We start from the raw sequence: 17909 nt of genomic DNA on the forward strand, positions 1-17909 counted from the left end.
TAATGTGTACATACAGACTTATTTTATTTTCCAGGGTGTAATATGACAAAAGGTGAAGATTTTCCCAGAGTATGATGACTCTCTATAGGCACTGTAATTAAGGATTGTTTAAGGTGAGTAAGTCCTTAAACAATCCACGCAGTTAACGCAACCGACTACAAGGACATTTTAGAGCACTTCATGCTTCCTTCAGCAGACAAGCTTTATGGAGATGCTTACTTAATTTTCCAGCAGGACACACTGCCAAAAGTACCAAAACAGGATTACTGTGCTTGATTGGCCGAGTTTGCTGGCCAGTCATCTTCCTCTTCATCATAAGTGCCATTTGTGGACTGAATGTGCTCAGAGCTCTCAGGCTGCCAGTGTTCTGTGAACATTTAGTCCACAATTGGCACTTATGATGAAGAGGCATATCATGTGGCATTTGACTCCCTGACATTAAAAAGATTCCAGAAATCGCGATAACATACAGAGAGTACCGAGCCCCTAAAGGGACGTGGTGGTGGAAAAAAGTTAGGATGGGAGGAAAAAATGTTTTTTTCAAAACTTTTCCCTTACTGCAAAACCTGCTGTGAGTTAGGAGTGTAAACACTTCCTGTTTAATGTCCCGATGGCAGTGTGCGTTTTATTTTGAACTCCGACTACGAGCTACAACCTAATTTTCCTCAAAAAGATTCTTGAGAGACAAGACCGTAGGGACCTTCTGCAAAGAAATGTACCTCTTTGTACCTCTAAAACAATTGAACATTCCTACAGAGCCCCAAACATGACATGCAGGTAAAAAATAGTATGCTAAATCGGGCGCACAATTTGAACATCGAGGGAACAAATATTAGTAAATCGTGTGGATGATTTAGCAAATCAAGGGAATGAAAAAGCAAATTTCCACCTGGGATTTTTTCAGAAGCGGCTAACAGGTTAAGTGACTCTGGGTCTGCCTGTCACTTGAGTGATCACAAACAGGAAACAGGAAGTAGACCAGCATAAAGGAGCAGCATGGCATTCAAACGGGGTCGCTAACACAATGGCCAATTGGTGATCACCAACCACCTGGACTGTGGAGTTCCCTTTGAGGACTTGCCTTCTCAGAAAGCTCAATGAAGGTGGTGGATGTATGCCTCTTCTTGTATTATATAATGAATTGGAAATCATAGTCATATTTTATAGAAAGAGAAATGTGAGTTTGAACTACACTCCCCGGCCAGAGAGTGAGTCAGTGTTTTAATATGATCATCATGTTTTAGGTGTAATATATGATCCCTGTCAATCAAACTGAACAGACTGCATTCAGTCACTTCTGCTGTCTGGACGAGATGCTTTCCATTTGACCACAGAAAGATTTACATTCTTACACAATTACTGTCACAACGGATGATTCTTGATTTGTATTATATTGTTATATATTAAAGTTCAGCCCCTTCTGTAAATGTAAATGTGTAGCAGAAGTGAAAGTGGTCTGTTCCAGTCCAGATCCTGTAACCAATCAAAGAGTGAGACTGAAAATCCCATTTGCATTGTCAGGGTGGAGTGATTGTGATCCTCTCAGAATAGAGCAGCTCTGTCTCCAGAGACCATGTTCAAACCCCAAGAGCTTTATTTGACATTTACTGCTACATCAACCTTCTGAAAAGCACCTGCATCTTCATCTGTTAGTTGAATGATGTTGTCAGACACAAAGTGAACTTGTTGAGAAGCTTTATTGAATGTTGCAGCAAACACAGCAGATTGAAAGATCACACAGTGCTTTGACACACGCGAGCTCTCTTTCAGTATTGAGTTGTAAATCACTACAGCTGCAGCACTAGACTCATGTGAATCCTGCCTGACACAGGACACTCAGATACGGCTCATCTTCAGGAGAGAAACATCAGCACTCAGAGCTCTTGTGGAACGAGACCTCATGAGGAGGAGCTCCATCATGTGTTACTCTGCAGACGTACACCTCTCCCTCTTCCCAGCGTGCTTTGCTGAGGGTCAGGACGCTACTGCGGCTGTAGCGGCCATCGTCCTGCTGGCTCTCTGCGCTGGTCAGAACCCCCTCGGTGACCTCTGACCCGTCCAGTGTCCAGCTCACCAGCGCCCCCTGTGGAGAGTAAGAGCTGAGCAGGCAGAGCAGTGCGGCTGAGTCTCCAGAGATCTGCAGAGAAGAGGGCGGCAGCAGAGACACTGAGGGCTTCACTGTGGGACCAGCTGCAGGAGACAAACACAACACATTCACAAACACAAAGAACACACACTGCACTTTCATTCACAGCATTTCAACAGCAGGACAAATCACACTCACAATCTGATCCTTCATGTCCTTCAACATCACTACAGCTGATATATATATATATATATATATATATATATATATATATATATATATATATATATATATACAATATACAAACGACACAATCACTATATACATTTACATCAAACCTCATCAATCAAACTGAACATTGTAATACACCGACTGATTTCATTACAGCAGTTTTTAACTCACAACATAAAGTTCTTACATTTTACTGAGATATTCAACTCAATTTCAAACAGAATTAAAAGTCACACATAAATTGTGTTTGTATTATAAAGCACTGAATTATAATCACAACATGAGCAAAAGAGATTCAGTATCATTGACTGAACGACAGAAAGTACAACATTTACATTCTGATGTCAAATCTCTTTTCTCCATGTATGATATCTACAATAAAAGATGAACTATATATGAACTCAGTGTAGAAATAAATGAAGGAAAACAAACCTGTAATAAACTCAATAAACTCATAGTGAGACGCTTTATGGAAATATGTTTAGATTTTGTTGTTGAAAGGAATAATGCCGTTCTTCTGAATGTATAAACATGACAATATCATTGATTCAGATTAAATAATTATTACACAATATCAGAAACACTTAAAGCCTTTATACACAATGCATTATAAAAGTATTTAATGCATTAATTATGAATTGTTATTCACATTATAATGCATGTATGATCTCATGAATAATTGTAACCACAGTTATAACACATTATAATATTATCTATTCATTGTTACACCTTTAGAAATTATAATACATTAAAACTCACGACAAACAACCAATTTTAACTTTGGCTACAATTATTTATGAAAAGATATAAGGCATTATAATCTCCATTATGAATATCTTTATAATGCATTATACATAAAGGCTTCAAGTAAAGTTTCAGCACAATATCTAATAATCATTATCATTAATAAATGTTGTTCTTGTTTCGACTGTAAAACACTTTCTGAAATCTAAACTGTATTTTTTTATTCGGTAATTAAATAGACAGACTTACCGATCACCAGTTTGGTTCCTCCACCGAATGTCCACCACAGTGATACAATCTAATGAAACGCTCGTACAAAAACCTCTATTCCACTCGAGTGAACACACACTCCAGCAGAGAGAGAGAAACAACACTTCAACACACTGATATTAGAAGCTCCTCAGCTCTTCTCAACACTCACTCATTCAGATTGACTCAATGATTTCTGATATAACACTGTTTAAAGAAATATATTTGATGAGCTGTGACCTCTGAGGTGACCTTTGACCTCTTTGATCATGGATGATGTTGTGGAGTTTCTCATAATGATGCTTCTGTTCTTCATATGCAGCTCAATCTTCAGGATTGACAGAAAAACCTGCAGCTTCAGACTTCAATCTTCAGTGAAAATCTGCTCAAATCATGAGTTTATTGAATATTATAGCCAAAGTCAATAGAAAGTGTCAACAATGGAAATAGAAAAGGTATTTTGCATGTTCTCCACAGTCAAGCATGTTTTCATATTCAAGGTCTGTTATAAAAGTATCTGGACTGGTTATGAATCTCCACACAAGATCATGAAACGTGAACAAGCTCTAATATGTCTCCATCTTTAACAGCCTGTTTCTTCTCCATCTGATGATTTCAGACACACATGAGGCTTCATGATAGATGGAGTGACACCATGAACTCTGATTAGAGATTCACAATCAGTCCTGATACTTTCTGAACAGACTCATGATTCATGATCTGACTTTAGTGATGGCGGTTCATCTAGTGGAAGTGTAGCAGTGATGATGGTCACATGACTGAATATGGACACAGAGATGGACGTTCATCTGCACATCCTCAGTGTCTCAGGAGTCACAATACAAATAAAACTACTGAACTAACTCAAATAACATTAGTCAGAATGGAAATGATCATTGTGTAACTCTAGTGTGTGTGAGTGTGTTCTGAGCACAAGCTGTTGTAAATCCTGCCCACTTCTTTGCATTGTCAGCACATGCTTCAGTCTGAGAGTGTTTATAGTGCTGTGAGTTTAACACTTCATGACTGAGAGCAGAACAGAACACAATCTTCATCATCACACAAGACACAAGAACAACAATGAACACCATCATCATCTTCATCTGGACTCTCACTCGGTTTGCTCAAGGTTTGGATAAAACATTTTTTTAACAATTATTAATTCTTTAAAAATGTCAAATACTTATCATTTCTGTTTTCTTTCAGAGTGTAGAGGACAGTACACAGTAACTCAGAGTCCATCAATAACAGCTCAACCAGGACAAGACGTGAGAATAAACTGTAAAACCAGCAGTAGTGTGTATAATAATGATTTCTTAGCCTGGTACTCACAGAAACCTGGAGAAGCTCCTAAACTCCTCATATTTTACGCATCAAGCCGTTATACTGGAACTCCATCTAGATTCAGTGGCAGTGGATCTGGCAGTGATTTCACTCTGACCATCAGTGGAGTCCAGACTGAAGATACAGGAGATTATTACTGTCAGAGTTATCACAGTGGTGGTGTGTTCACACAGTGATAAAGAGTCGTACAAAAACCTGTGTCAGTCAGACGTCACAGTGACTGCACTGATACAGCTGAGAGATACTGCAGCTGCTGATGGACCATCACACACAACACAATGGCAGAGTTGAGCAAAAGTTTCTAAAGTTTATATTAATTTATTTAATCTAAATTCGAGTTTACCTCTCAAATCCTGAATATCGATGAATATTTTTCAATGCTCAAAAATTCAGATACAATAAAAATGTATCAACTTACAGAATTTCAGATCAAATATATTCAGGTTGACCAAACTGTATTGCTCAAATTTAGATCGAATTAATTCAAGATAAATATTCACATGTTAGCCTCCGGTCTGCCCAGAATAAGAAAAACTCGTGATTAAAGAAGTGGATCTCAAAACTGATGACTTCAGGGAAACGGGTACGTTTGCTGTTCGGTCGGACTAATTATGTTTCCAACACATAGCTATGGTTTGTGTGAATATTCTCTCTATGTACGCACTGCAAAAAACACTCTTCTTACTTAGTATTTTTGTCTTGTTTCGAGTCCAGACATCTAATAATTCTTAAAACAAGAAGTATTTACTAGACACGCAAAAGTAATTTTCTTGTTTTGGTGAAAAAATAATGTTGTTTTAAGATTATTTTTCTTACCGCACTGGCAGAATATTTATCTTATTTTAAGCAAAAACTCTCTTCATTTTGAGTTATTTTTCCCCAAAACAAGAAAATTACTTTTGCTTGTCTAGTAAATGCTTCTTGTTTTAAGAATTTTTAGACGTCTGGACTAGAAACAAGACAAAAATACTGAGTGAATTGAGGAAACTATCTAGAAAGAAAAATCGGTTGTATCGTAAGTCTGTCACCAAGCCCACTCCGCATAGAAACATACAAAAAATGTAGGACCCAATTCACAAGCTTAATTAAGGCGACTAAAGAAAAGTTGCAGACCAGTTTAATCGTGTCTCTAATGACATTAAATCAACCTGGAACATTATAAATCAGGTGCTGTGTCGTAATAGGAAGGCTGCATCTGCACCCACAGAGATGAGGGATTATGATAGGTGTCTATCAGACCCCACTCATATAGCTGATGGCTTCAGTCATTGTTTTACCAAAATTGATTCTGATTTAGCACACAATATCCAGAAGACTGATAATGATCCATGTAGCCTAATAAACGGGCGGTACTCTTCCCTCCCTAATCGTGATAACCCAACTACACAGGAGGGCTGAGATATTTTTTCTTTAGAAAACTCAGCCCGTGGCCACGATGGCATTAAGAGTATCCTCCTCAAGGAGACCATTGATCATATTATTCAACCTCTTACTTATGTAATCTCTTTATCATTTCAATCCGGAATTATTCCCCAAGCTCTGAAAATTGCAAAAGTCGACCGAACCGTTTATTCATTAACCCTTGTGTGGTGTTCATATTTTTGTTCTTCAGCCAGTGTTCGTGGGTCTGGTGGACCCGCTGCATTTCTGGGTATTTAATTCAACACAATCAAACTATTTCATGTTAAAATACTCAACAGATGTTTACTTCATCCCAATTACAAGCAATATAAACAGCATATATGGTTAACATCCGCCCCTTACCTTTGTTAGATCACATTTAGGTATTAAAGTGCTACTTTTTTTAATTTTATTTTTTATAAAATGTGATAAAACAAGAAAATCAACTATAATATTTAATAACATTTATAAAATGTAAGATATTTGTGGAAACAATTTAACAAATATACAAATGAAGCAATGTTTTTTTATAACTATTATTATTAACTACTATTATTATTATTTATTTGAAATTCATTAGAAATGTTACCCATTCAGGCCACACACACACACACACACACACACACACACACACACACACACACACACACACACACACACACACACACACACACACACACACACACACTAACAGCAGGACAGAGTGAAAGGTGAAGCTCTTCTTGGTTTTGGAACGAGCTGATGCTCAATCTCATCCTCTTCTTCAAACTCACTGTCAGACTCTGGGTGCGTCTCAATCAGCTCCCTAGTTCAGTAGTCAGGGCACTGATCAGGACACAAGTCAATGGGCTAACTTCCTGATCAGTGCCCTGACTACTGAACTAGGGAGCTGATTGAGACGCACCATCTGAATGTTCAGACATGTGATCCTCACGCTCTGAAAGCTCTTCCTCTACAGCCGGTCCTGGAGAGCCTCAGTCCTGAAGAGTTCAGCTCAACCCTGATCAAACTCACCTGCCTGTAGCTTTCTAGCAGCCCTTCAGGCCTTGCTTAGCTTGTTCAGGTGTGTTTGATTAGGGTTGAAGCAAAACTACGCAGGACTGTGAAACTCCAGGACCAGCGTTCGCCACCCCATCTCTTCATTCCCAAAAGCTTCACTCTCTTCCAAAATCAATTGCAATGCCCTCTGAGCAGCAAATCTTTTGGCCATCCGGATCAGTTGGGATAAAGAACCACACTGGCAAAGCTTTATGTATTCTGTCCCACCTCCAATCTGCAGCTGGGATAGAGTATGAGAAAATGAAGACTGGTTCCTGCAAGACAGAGGGGAAAATGAGCAGGAAAGTGAGAGAAGACCATAAAAACATTGTGCGGGAACAGCAGAAACACAAAACTTACACTTACACTCACTCACACACACACACTCACACACACACACACACACACACACACACACACACACACGTCTGGATCACTATCTTTGTGGGGACTCTCCGCAGACGTAATAGTTTTTATACTGTACAAACTGTATATTGAATAAGTGCCTGGTGGCAAGTTATTCAGAATCTAGTGCACACTACACAATTTGTGTTTGTTTCGTGATGTACCCAGGGGATTGCATAGTTCAAATTCATCATAAAGTTAAACAAATTCACTACTCATCTGCCAGGAGAGTGTTGTCCTTAAAGTCCACACCATCTCTTAGAGATGCCGCTGCTTCTCTGACGGGTCTGAATAACCTTCCTGTGTTCTGTGGAGACTGATAATGTCATTTCACACGGCAGGACCAGTAGATGCTGCAAAGACTGCAGTAATGGGAGACACTGAAAGGCCCTGCTCTTTTCTGGTCCAGAATACACTTCACTGGCTTAATAATATTTAACAATTCCTTAAAGCATTATTTTCTCTTATATGCTGCAGCAAGCAGACCATCTTTCCCTATTGCTTTCAATAAAATAACTAGTTCCCAATCTCGAGGGAACTTCGAGCTGCATCGAAACGCTAGGGGACGCCTCTGCGTACCATGTCATGAAGCACTTGTGTAATCAGTCCAATAGCGGGACGATACGTCACGGGCGGGTGACGTCATCGACCAGGAAGCTATAAAGCATGCCCGGACCAAACAGTCACTAGCTTCTGTGTCTTCACAAGCGCTCTGTGTGAATTGTATGTCCATTTTTTGTGTGTGTGTTCAAAAAAAAAAAAAAGAAAGAAAGAAAGAAATATGGCAAGTCCGTATAGGCGTTGTGTTCCTCCCTGCCCATGTTACATCACGGGTGGGGATACACACGACCTATGTGTGATGTGTTTGGGGCTCGAGCATGCTCAGTCAGCTCTCGAGGGGGTCGGCTGCGAGCATTGCGAGAGACTCCCAATGCGCATATTAAGATCACGCCGGGCATTCTTTGAGGAGAGTGCTTTGGCTCGTGGTCCTCAGGGCTCGGGTCCCGCTGTTGCCGAGGCGCGGCGAAGGCTCGCGTCCTGGGGATCGCAGTTGGATCTAGTGGCGGGGTTTGAGACGGGTGATCCCCTATCTCTGCCCTTACCCACTGGATCTCATGCCTCAGTTAGCGAGTTGGAAGCACGCTCTGCGGTTTTCTTTTGCTCGCGCTGAGGCACAAACGCAGCAGCACTCCAGTTCCGAGGAACTGGATGTTGTTAGCGCTGATGATGATCTGCCAAAAGAAAACGACACACACACACTCATAAAAAGAGGAGCTATTGGTGTAACTCGCACTGTGTCCAGGTTAAGTTTAGACTGGCCGGCCGAGTGTCAAGAAGTTCGCCAAAAAATAAATAAATAAAATAAGAAAGAGAAAGAACAATATAATGGCGAGCCGACAGCATGTTTGAGATTACGAGGGGCTGAATCTAGTGGCTCGGATCTCGCGTTTGCCGAGGCAGCGTGTAGATCACGGGTCTACAATATAGATTCTATGACTCGATCGTGGATCTCGCGCTTGCCGAGGCAGCGTGTAGATTACGGGGTTGAGCCTAGTGGCTCAGATCGCGTGTTTGCAGAGGCTTCGCGTAGATTATGGGTCTGCATCTATCATTCAGAGGCGACGATGTCTCGGGGGGAAGAGACGCTTGCGAGCTATCTCTCCCCCGAGTCAGCATCGTCACACAGCCCCACAGCTGCCCACAACAAGCCGGTAAAAAAAAAAAAAAAAAGTCGGCTTTGTGGGTAGGGCATATTCGGCAGCAGATCAGGCAGCCGCCGGTTTGTATACGGCGGTTGCCCTGCAAGCGTATAAAACAAGCAGACCTGATGGGGGATATTGATATTGAGTGTGAAATATAAATATATATATATATATATATATATATATATATATATATATATATATATATATAATAAATAAATCAAAATGTCCCTCTGGGGATGTCGGGCGGGGCAGCCTCAGCCGAGTACGTCCTTTCTCAAACCTACACCGAGCAAAACAAAGAGAGAGCGTGGCCGTGGCCCTAGGTCCGAGCAAGGGAAAACCGGCTTCAAAGCAGACGCTTAGCAAGTGGATAGTCGAGGCTATTTCGCTCGCTTATGAGTCGGCCGGACATCCTTCACCATTGAGGGTCCGCGCCCACTCCACTAGCAGTATGGCTGCCTCTATGGCTCTTATTTCGGGAGTTTCATTGTCAGAGGTATGTGATGCGGCTGGGTGGTCCTCTCCGCATACATTTGTGAGGTTTTACAATCTAGATGTAGCCTCTACACCGGGGTCCCGGGTGTTTCTGGGTTGATTCACACATACAGACATTTGGGACTCTGGCGACGTGGGTATTGAGGTCCCCTAGCGTTTCGACGCAGCTCGAAGTTCCCTCGAGATAGGGAACGTCTCAGGTTACGTATGTAACCGTGGTTCCCTGAGAGGGAACGAGACGCTGCGTCGCTATGCCATACTCCCGGCATGCCTTGTATGATAGACTTGTTCGGCTTTTTCCAGAAGCTAGTGACTGTTTGGTCCAGGTGTGCTTTATAGCTTCCTGGTCGATGACGTCACCCGCCCGTGACGTATCGTCCCGCTATTGGACTGATTACACAAGTGCTTCATGACATGGTACGCAGAGGCGTCCCCTAGCGTTTCGACGCAGTGTCTCGTTCCCTCTCAGGGAACCATGGTTACATACATAACCAGAGACGATTTGCACAGTATATCATCTACACTGTAAAAAAAAAAAATTCAGGTCTCCAATTGAACATTTTCTAGTGACTGATCGCTTCTAAATATTTCAGTTGGCCAAATTTAATTTCTGTGATTTGATGCAATTTAATCACAGAAATTCAATTTGGCCAACTAAAAAATGTAGATGTGATCAGTCACTAGAAAATGTTCCATTGGAGACCTGAATTTTGTTTACTGTGTAGTTTACGTAATATTTAAACTATCAACTTCTAGTTTTTTTGTTTTTGAAAGATTTGAAAGACTGCTGCAAGTTACACACACACACACACACACACACACACACACACACACACACACACACACACACACACACACACACACACACAGAGCACTTAAGAGGAAGTGTAGTTCATCAAGTAGTTCATCAATGGCTGTTGATGGCACATAAACATGTTTTCCAACTCCAGTAAAACTACAGCTATTGTTTTTTTCTACTTTTGGAAGGTCTTCTGAAGTATCTATATCAATATCTATAACAATATCTGTGTCAGCAGAAGATGAGGGGACATCATCTACAGGACTGTCAGATTCATCTGACCGAGCGAGAAGGTCTTCACTGCAGAATACAAGATCCAGATCCAACCAGAAGAATCCAGAAGTTGATTTGACTTCTTCACCAGGTAAAGAGGTTGCCCTGGTTCAGCTTGAGGAACTGACAGACTGCTGTCCTCTTGTGGCCTATACAGTTTGTTCCAAACGTATGGTAACCCTGAAGAGACACATCGTCATCAGACTTTATATGCTGTGCTTCTTCGTCAGGTGAACCAGCATGTTTGTGGAGTTGCAATCGTGGTTGATGGTTGACGGTTGACATGATGTAATGCCCTGGTAGATTTGAACGTGCTGGTGGCTTACAGATGGGATTGCTGGACCTTTAAAGAAAAAAAGGGGACCTAGCGTTTCATTCGGGGCTCTAGCAGAGGACAGATGTCAATCGCTGCATCGGAGAGAGGGCTGGTATGTGTTAACATGATGATGCTGAGATTCCCACTATAATAGTGGGAGCTCATGCTGAATCAGATTCATACCTGACAGCCATGCTTTCCCGGCTGGCGGAGGTGCAACGCGTAAATTGCCTTGCCTTTTTCCCAGAAGTGCATTAGGAGCTTTGGCAGTGTGGAGACATTGGTGCCAGAATATGGAGCATCATTGGGGCCATAATCTATGTAAAGTTTTTCCTCTCTCTCACTGCCCTCATCAGATATTTTATTTATTTTACATTACAAAAACAAAGCAAAGCAATGTTAATTCTGTTCTCAATGTTTTTCTTCTTTTCATTAAAAAACACAAAGTACGGACAAGAATACAGTTAAAACCTTAACGATACCCATCCCTCCTCAGGAGTCACAATACAAATAAAACTACTGAACTAACTCAAATAACATTAGTCAGAATGGAAATGATCATTGTGTAACTCTAGTGTGTGTGAGTGTGTTCTGAGCACAAGCTGTTGTAAATCCTGCCCACTTCTTTGCATTGTCAGCACATGCTTCAGTCTGAGAGTGTTTATAGTGCTGTGAGTTTAACACTTCATGACTGAGAGCAGAACAGAACACAATCTTCATCATCACACAAGACACAAGAACAACAATGAACACCATCATCATCTTCATCTGGACGCTCACTCGGTTTGCTCAAGGTTTGGATAAATTTTTTTTTTAACAATTATTAATTCTTTAAAAATGTCAAATACTTTATCATTTCTGTTTTCTTTCAGAGTGTAGAGGACAGATCACAGTAACTCAGAGTCCATCAATAACAGCTCAACCAGGACAAGACGTCAGAATAAACTGTAAAACCAGCAGTGGAGTGTACTGCATGTCTCAGCTGGTATCTACAAAAATCCGGAGAAGCTCCTAAACTCCTTATTTATGGAGCAAATGAACGGCAGTCTGGAACTCCATCTAGATTCAGTGGCAGTGGATCTGGCAGTGATTTCACTCTGACCATCAGTGGAGTCCAGACTGAAGATACAGGAGATTATTACTGTCAGAGTTATCACAGTGGTGGTGTGTTCACACAGTGATAAAGAGTCGTACAAAAACCTGTGTCAGTCAGACGTCACAGTGACTGCACTGATACAGCTGAGAGATACTGCAGCTGCTGATGGACCATCACACACAACACAATACAAAAATGAAATATAACACAATAATAATATTATAAGAAAACAAACAATATAAAGAAAATATTGAGCTAGTTCTGTCATGAGCCTCTAGATGGCGCCGGTCTTTAACTCGTTAAGAAGCGATCGCATCATCATCTACAGAGCAGCTGATTGGTTAACTGCGTCGGGCTGAAACTAGCAAAACACACTTGTGTCGGGTGTGTGATGAGGTTCAAACAGTATATTGTATAAAAAATACATGTAAGTGTAGAAAATAGACAATATTAAATGAAATACTTAAATGATGACATAAAATGAACAGATTAGACTGACCTGTAAGAAGATAATAATAAATGTATTAACATTAACCCCTAGAGGTCGTCCTACTTTGAGAAAGTTCTGCAGCGCCACCTGGTGTTACAGCGAGTCCATCTCCAGAGCACTGATCACACACACCTTCAGCTCATCATCACCGCAGTCACTGCCAGCACTGAAGCTCACACTCACTCTCAGTCACTGTCCGGTCTCGTTCACACCTCAAGCGTATGCTAACCTCAAGGACTCTTCCACAATATACTTACCTCCCTCCAGTGTCTCCTCATTCTGTCTCTAACGTCTCCTTCGCTCCAATCCTCTGATCTCCATCACCATCTGCAAGCAAGTCTAGTATTACCCATGATCCTCTGCATTAATATGAACTCACCTGAACCGCTCACTACCTGGGGTCCGTTCTTCATACCTCGCTTAATACATCTGAGATGATTTGACAGATCCCAGATCTTCTAATCGTGATAACTGATCTCTGGCTAATATGGTTCTTTGAACGATTTTGCAGATTGGATTAAAATATCTAGATTAAGTTATGTGAGATAACTGCTCGTGCCTGTGTTCCCTGAAGAGGGCAGATGATTGATACTCGAAACCACGATCAGCAGCGATTGGCTGGCGTCAAGACAACGCAATGACATCATATTATTAAAAAAGACATCTGGAAAAAAACTTGACAAATTAAAAAAAGAAAAAACACGATTTCTGGATCTTTATAAGGAAACAGACAAACGAACAAACCAACATAAAAGTTCCATTAATTAAATGTTTTGATGAACACCCTTCCCAATTATTTATATTCACGGTTTTGTAGTGTTTGTACATCCTTTATATTTAATTTCAATGTTGTAATTTCATTTTTAATTCAATTTGAAGCAGATTTGTTACGTGGCAGTATTAATTAAAGTTTCTTAACAGTTAAGATCAAATGATCTGCATCTCTTGAGCTGCATCAGCCATCCCATAATATCCGTCATCACTCACATTAATGCACGACGCAGACTAACTGCACAATGTGTGTAAACCTCCAATGCAACTATAAAGAAATTATTCCATCACAATTCACAAATAAATCTCTCAATCAAGTGACTGTGTCTATAGGATTATACGCAACTTTTACACAACATTATATTATATTCAAATAAACTTTTATATTATTATTATTATTAATACAATTATTATTGAACTGTTGATATTAAAGCAGTGGCTGGGACAGATTTTAAGTATCAGCTCAAGATGCATCTAATCCTGTTTACATGAAATAAGCCGTTGCTATGACAGCAAGTCCAGGATGAGCGTCAAAGAACCAAACGATCGGAGATCGCCAACAATCAAATCCAGCGAACTGAGTTAGCCACGAACGAACAACGGACCCCTGGTTCTTCAATAAACGCTGATATTAGTCCATCATCTGTACACTTTAAACACGGAAATATCAACCTCAACCAAAATGATGGTTTGGATCAAAACTCAACATTGTATCAATGTCACCATGATATCAGGAACAACACAATCACAGACAACACTGATCACAGCACACACACTAATAACACTATATCATTACAATCAACATCAATCTGTGTTTATGAAGAGAATGAGTCAGTGTTTTAATATGATCATCATGTTTTAGGTGTAATATATGATCCCTGTCAATCAAACTGAACAGACTGCATTCAGTCACTTCTGCTGTCTGGACGAGATGCTTTCCATTTGACCACAGAAAGATTTACATTCTTACACAATTACTGTCACAGCGGCTGATCCTTGATTTGAGATCATGATTTTAATGATTTATATTATATTTATATATATTAAAGTTCAGCCCCTTCTGTAAATGTAAATGTGTAGCAGAAGTGAAAGTGGTCTGTTCCAGTCCAGATCCTGTAACCAATCAAAGAGTGAGACTGAAAATCCCATTTGCATTGTCAGGGTGGAGTGATTGTGATCCTCTCAGAATAGAGCAGCTCTGTCTCCAGAGACCATGTTCAAACCCCAAGAGCTTTATTTGACATTTACTGCTACATCAACCTTCTGAAAAGCACCTGCATCTTCATCTGTTAGTTGAATGATGTTGTCAGACACAAAGTGAACTTGTTGAGAAGCTTTATTGAATGTTGCAGCAAACACAGCAGATTGAAAGATCACACAGTGCTTTGACACACGCGAGCTCTCTTTCAGTATTGAGTTGTAAATCACTACAGCTGCAGCACTAGACTCATGTGAATCCTGCCTGACACAGGACACTCAGATACGGCTCATCTTCAGGAGAGAAACATCAGCACTCAGAGCTCTTGTGGAACGAGACCTCATGAGGAGGAGCTCCATCATGTGTTACTCTGCAGACGTACACCTCTCCCTCTTCCCAGCGTGCTTTGCTGAGGGTCAGGACGCTACTGCGGCTGTAGCGGCCATCGTCCTGCTGGCTCTCTGCGCTGGTCAGAACCCCCTCGGTGACCTCTGACCCGTCCAGTGTCCAGCTCACCAGCGCCCCCTGTGGAGAGTAAGAGCTGAGCAGGCAGAGCAGTGCGGCTGAGTCTCCAGAGATCTGCAGAGAAGAGGGCGGCAGCAGAGACACTGAGGGCTTCACTGTGGGACCAGCTGCAGGAGACAAACACAACACATTCACAAACACAAAGAACACACACTGCACTTTCATTCACAGCATTTCAACAGCAGGACAAATCACACTCACAATCTGATCCTTCATGTCCTTCAACATCACTACAGCTGATATATATATATATATATATACAATATACAAACGACACAATCACTATATACATTTACATCAAACCTCATCAATCAAACTGAACATTGTAATACACCGACTGATTTCATTACAGCAGTTTTTAACTCACAACATAAAGTTCTTATATTTTACTGAGATATTCAACTCAATTTCAAACAGAATTAAAAGTCACACATAAATTGTGTTTGTATTATAAAGCACTGAATTATAATCACAACATGAGCAAAAGAGATTCAGTATCATTGACTGAACGACAGAAAGTACAACATTTACATTCTGATGTCAAATCTCTTTTCTCCATGTATGATATCTACAATAAAAGATTAACTATATATGAACTCAGTGTAGAAATAAATGAAGGAAAACAAACCTGTAATAAACTCAATAAACTCATAGTGAGACGCTTTATGGAAATATGTTTAGATTTTGTTGTTGAAAGGAATAATGCCGTTCTTCTGAATGTATAAACATGACAATATCATTGATTCAGATTAAATAATTATTACACAATATCAGAAACACTTAAAGCCTTTATACACAATGCATTATAAAAGTATTTAATGCATTAATTATGAATTGTTATTCACATTATAATGCATGTATGATCTCATGAATAATTGTAACCACAGTTATAACACATTATAATATTATCTATTCATTGTTACACCTTTAGAAATTATAATACATTAAAACTCACGACAAACAACCAACGCAACAAGGAATTTGCAAATATTATAATGCATTTTAACTTTGGCTACAATTATTTATGAAAAGATATAAGGCATTATAATCTCCATTATGAATATCTTTATAATGAATTATACATAAAGGCTTCAAGTAAAGTTTCAGCACAATATCTAATAATCATTATCATTAATAAATGTTGTTCTTGTTTCGACTGTAAAACACTTTCTGAAATCTAAACTGTATTTTTTTATTCGGTAATTAAATAGACAGACTTACCGATCACCAGTTTGGTTCCTCCACCGAATGTCCACCACAGTGATACAATCTAATGAAACGCTCGTACAAAAACCTCTATTCCACTCGAGTGAACACACACTCCAGCAGAGAGAGAGAAACAACACTTCAACACACTGATATTAGAAGCTCCTCAGCTCTTCTCAACACTCACTCATTCAGATTGACTCAATGATTTCTGATATAACACTGTTTAAAGAAATATATTTGATGAGCTGTGACCTCTGAGGTGACCTTTGACCTCTTTGATCATGGATGATGTTGTGGAGTTTCTCATAATGATGCTTCTGTTCTTCATATGCAGCTCAATCTTCAGGATTGACAGAAAAACCTGCAGCTTCAGACTTCAATCTTCAGTGAAAATCTGCTCAAATCATGAGTTTATTGAATATTATAGCCAAAGTCAATAGAAAGTGTCAACAATGGAAATAGAAAAGGTATTTTGCATGTTCTCCACAGTCAAGCATGTTTTCATATTCAAGGTCTGTTATAAAAGTATCTGGACTGGTTATGAATCTCCACACAAGATCATGAAACGTGAACAAGCTCTAATATGTCTCCATCTTTAACAGCCTGTTTCTTCTCCATCTGATGATTTCAGACACACATGAGGCTTCATGATAGATGGAGTGACACCATGAACTCTGATTAGAGATTCACAATCAGTCCTGATACTTTCTGAACAGACTCATGATTCATGATCTGACTTTAGTGATGGCGGTTCATCTAGTGGAAGTGTAGCAGTGATGATGGTCACATGACTGAATATGGACACAGAGATGGACGTTCATCTGCACATCCTCAGTGTCTCAGGAGTCACAATACAAATAAAACTACTGAACTAACTCAAATAACATTAGTCAGAATGGAAATGATCATTGTGTAACTCTAGTGTGTGTGAGTGTGTTCTGAGCACAAGCTGTTGTAAATCCTGCCCACTTCTTTGCATTGTCAGCACATGCTTCAGTCTGAGAGTGTTTATAGTGCTGTGAGTTTAACACTTCATGACTGAGAGCAGAACAGAACACAATCTTCATCATCACACAAGACACAAGAACAACAATGAACACCATCATCATCTTCATCTGGACTCTCACTCTGTTCGCTCAAGGTTTGTGCTACAATATTCAAAAGGATTAATCATTCCTTTAACTTGTAAAATATATGTAATTTTCATTTCTGTTTTCTTTCAGAGTGTAGAGGACAGTACACATTAACTCAGAGTCCATCAATAACAGCTCAAACAGGACAAGACATCAGAATAAATTGTAAAACCAGCAGTAGTGTGTATAATAGTGATCATTTAGCCTGGTACTCACAGAAACCTGGAGAAGTTCCTAAACTCCTCATATATCGTGCATCAACCCGTTATACTGGAACTCCATCTAGATTCAGTGGCAGTGGATCTGGCACTGATTTCACTCTGACCATCAGTGGAGTCCAGACTGAAGATACAGGAGATTATTACTGTCAGAGTTATCACAGTGGTGGTGTGTTCACACA

The 17909-nt window shown here is 40.0% G+C and overlaps 1 protein-coding gene and 1 gene segment (V, D, J or C); both read right to left on the reverse strand.

Moving 5' to 3' along the window:
- Window positions 1–1836: 1836 nt before the first annotated feature.
- Window positions 1837–13086, reverse strand: LOC137064383 (immunoglobulin lambda-like polypeptide 5). Its single transcript, XM_067435721.1, has 5 exons — window positions 13053–13086; window positions 10781–10951; window positions 4698–4768; window positions 3311–3359; window positions 1837–2190 (listed from the first exon to the last, which is right to left on the reverse strand). The coding sequence occupies exons 1-5, from the start codon at window positions 13084–13086 to the stop codon at window positions 1868–1870; spliced, it is 648 nt and encodes a 215-aa protein (XP_067291822.1). The 3' UTR covers window positions 1837–1867.
- Window positions 13087–14951: 1865 nt separating this feature from the next.
- On the reverse strand, window positions 14952–16683 carry LOC137064384 (immunoglobulin lambda constant 7-like). The segment is given in 3 exon segments: window positions 14952–15274; window positions 16389–16437; window positions 16648–16683. Coding segments are annotated over 3 exon segments (408 nt in total).
- Between the last annotated feature and the right edge of the window lie 1226 nt (window positions 16684–17909).

Source organism: Pseudorasbora parva, chromosome 25 (assembly GCF_024679245.1).
Source record: "Pseudorasbora parva isolate DD20220531a chromosome 25, ASM2467924v1, whole genome shotgun sequence".
Classification (NCBI taxonomy): Eukaryota; Metazoa; Chordata; class Actinopteri; order Cypriniformes; family Gobionidae; genus Pseudorasbora; species Pseudorasbora parva.

What these genes read in the sequence shown, in the direction of transcription:
- LOC137064383 (XM_067435721.1), bottom strand. Translation starts at nt 13,086, where the DNA reads ATGAAGAACGGACCCCAGGTAGTGAGCGGTTCAG. An exon ending in CCAGGTAGTGAGCGGTTCAG is followed by an intron (nt 10,952 to 13,052) that starts GTGAGTTCATAT and finishes GTGTCTCTTCAG; the next exon opens with GGTTACCATACGTTTGGAAC. An exon ending in TGAATCTAGATGGAGTTCCA is followed by an intron (nt 3,360 to 4,697) that starts GTATAACGGCTT and finishes GCGTTTCATTAG; the next exon opens with ATTGTATCACTGTGGTGGAC.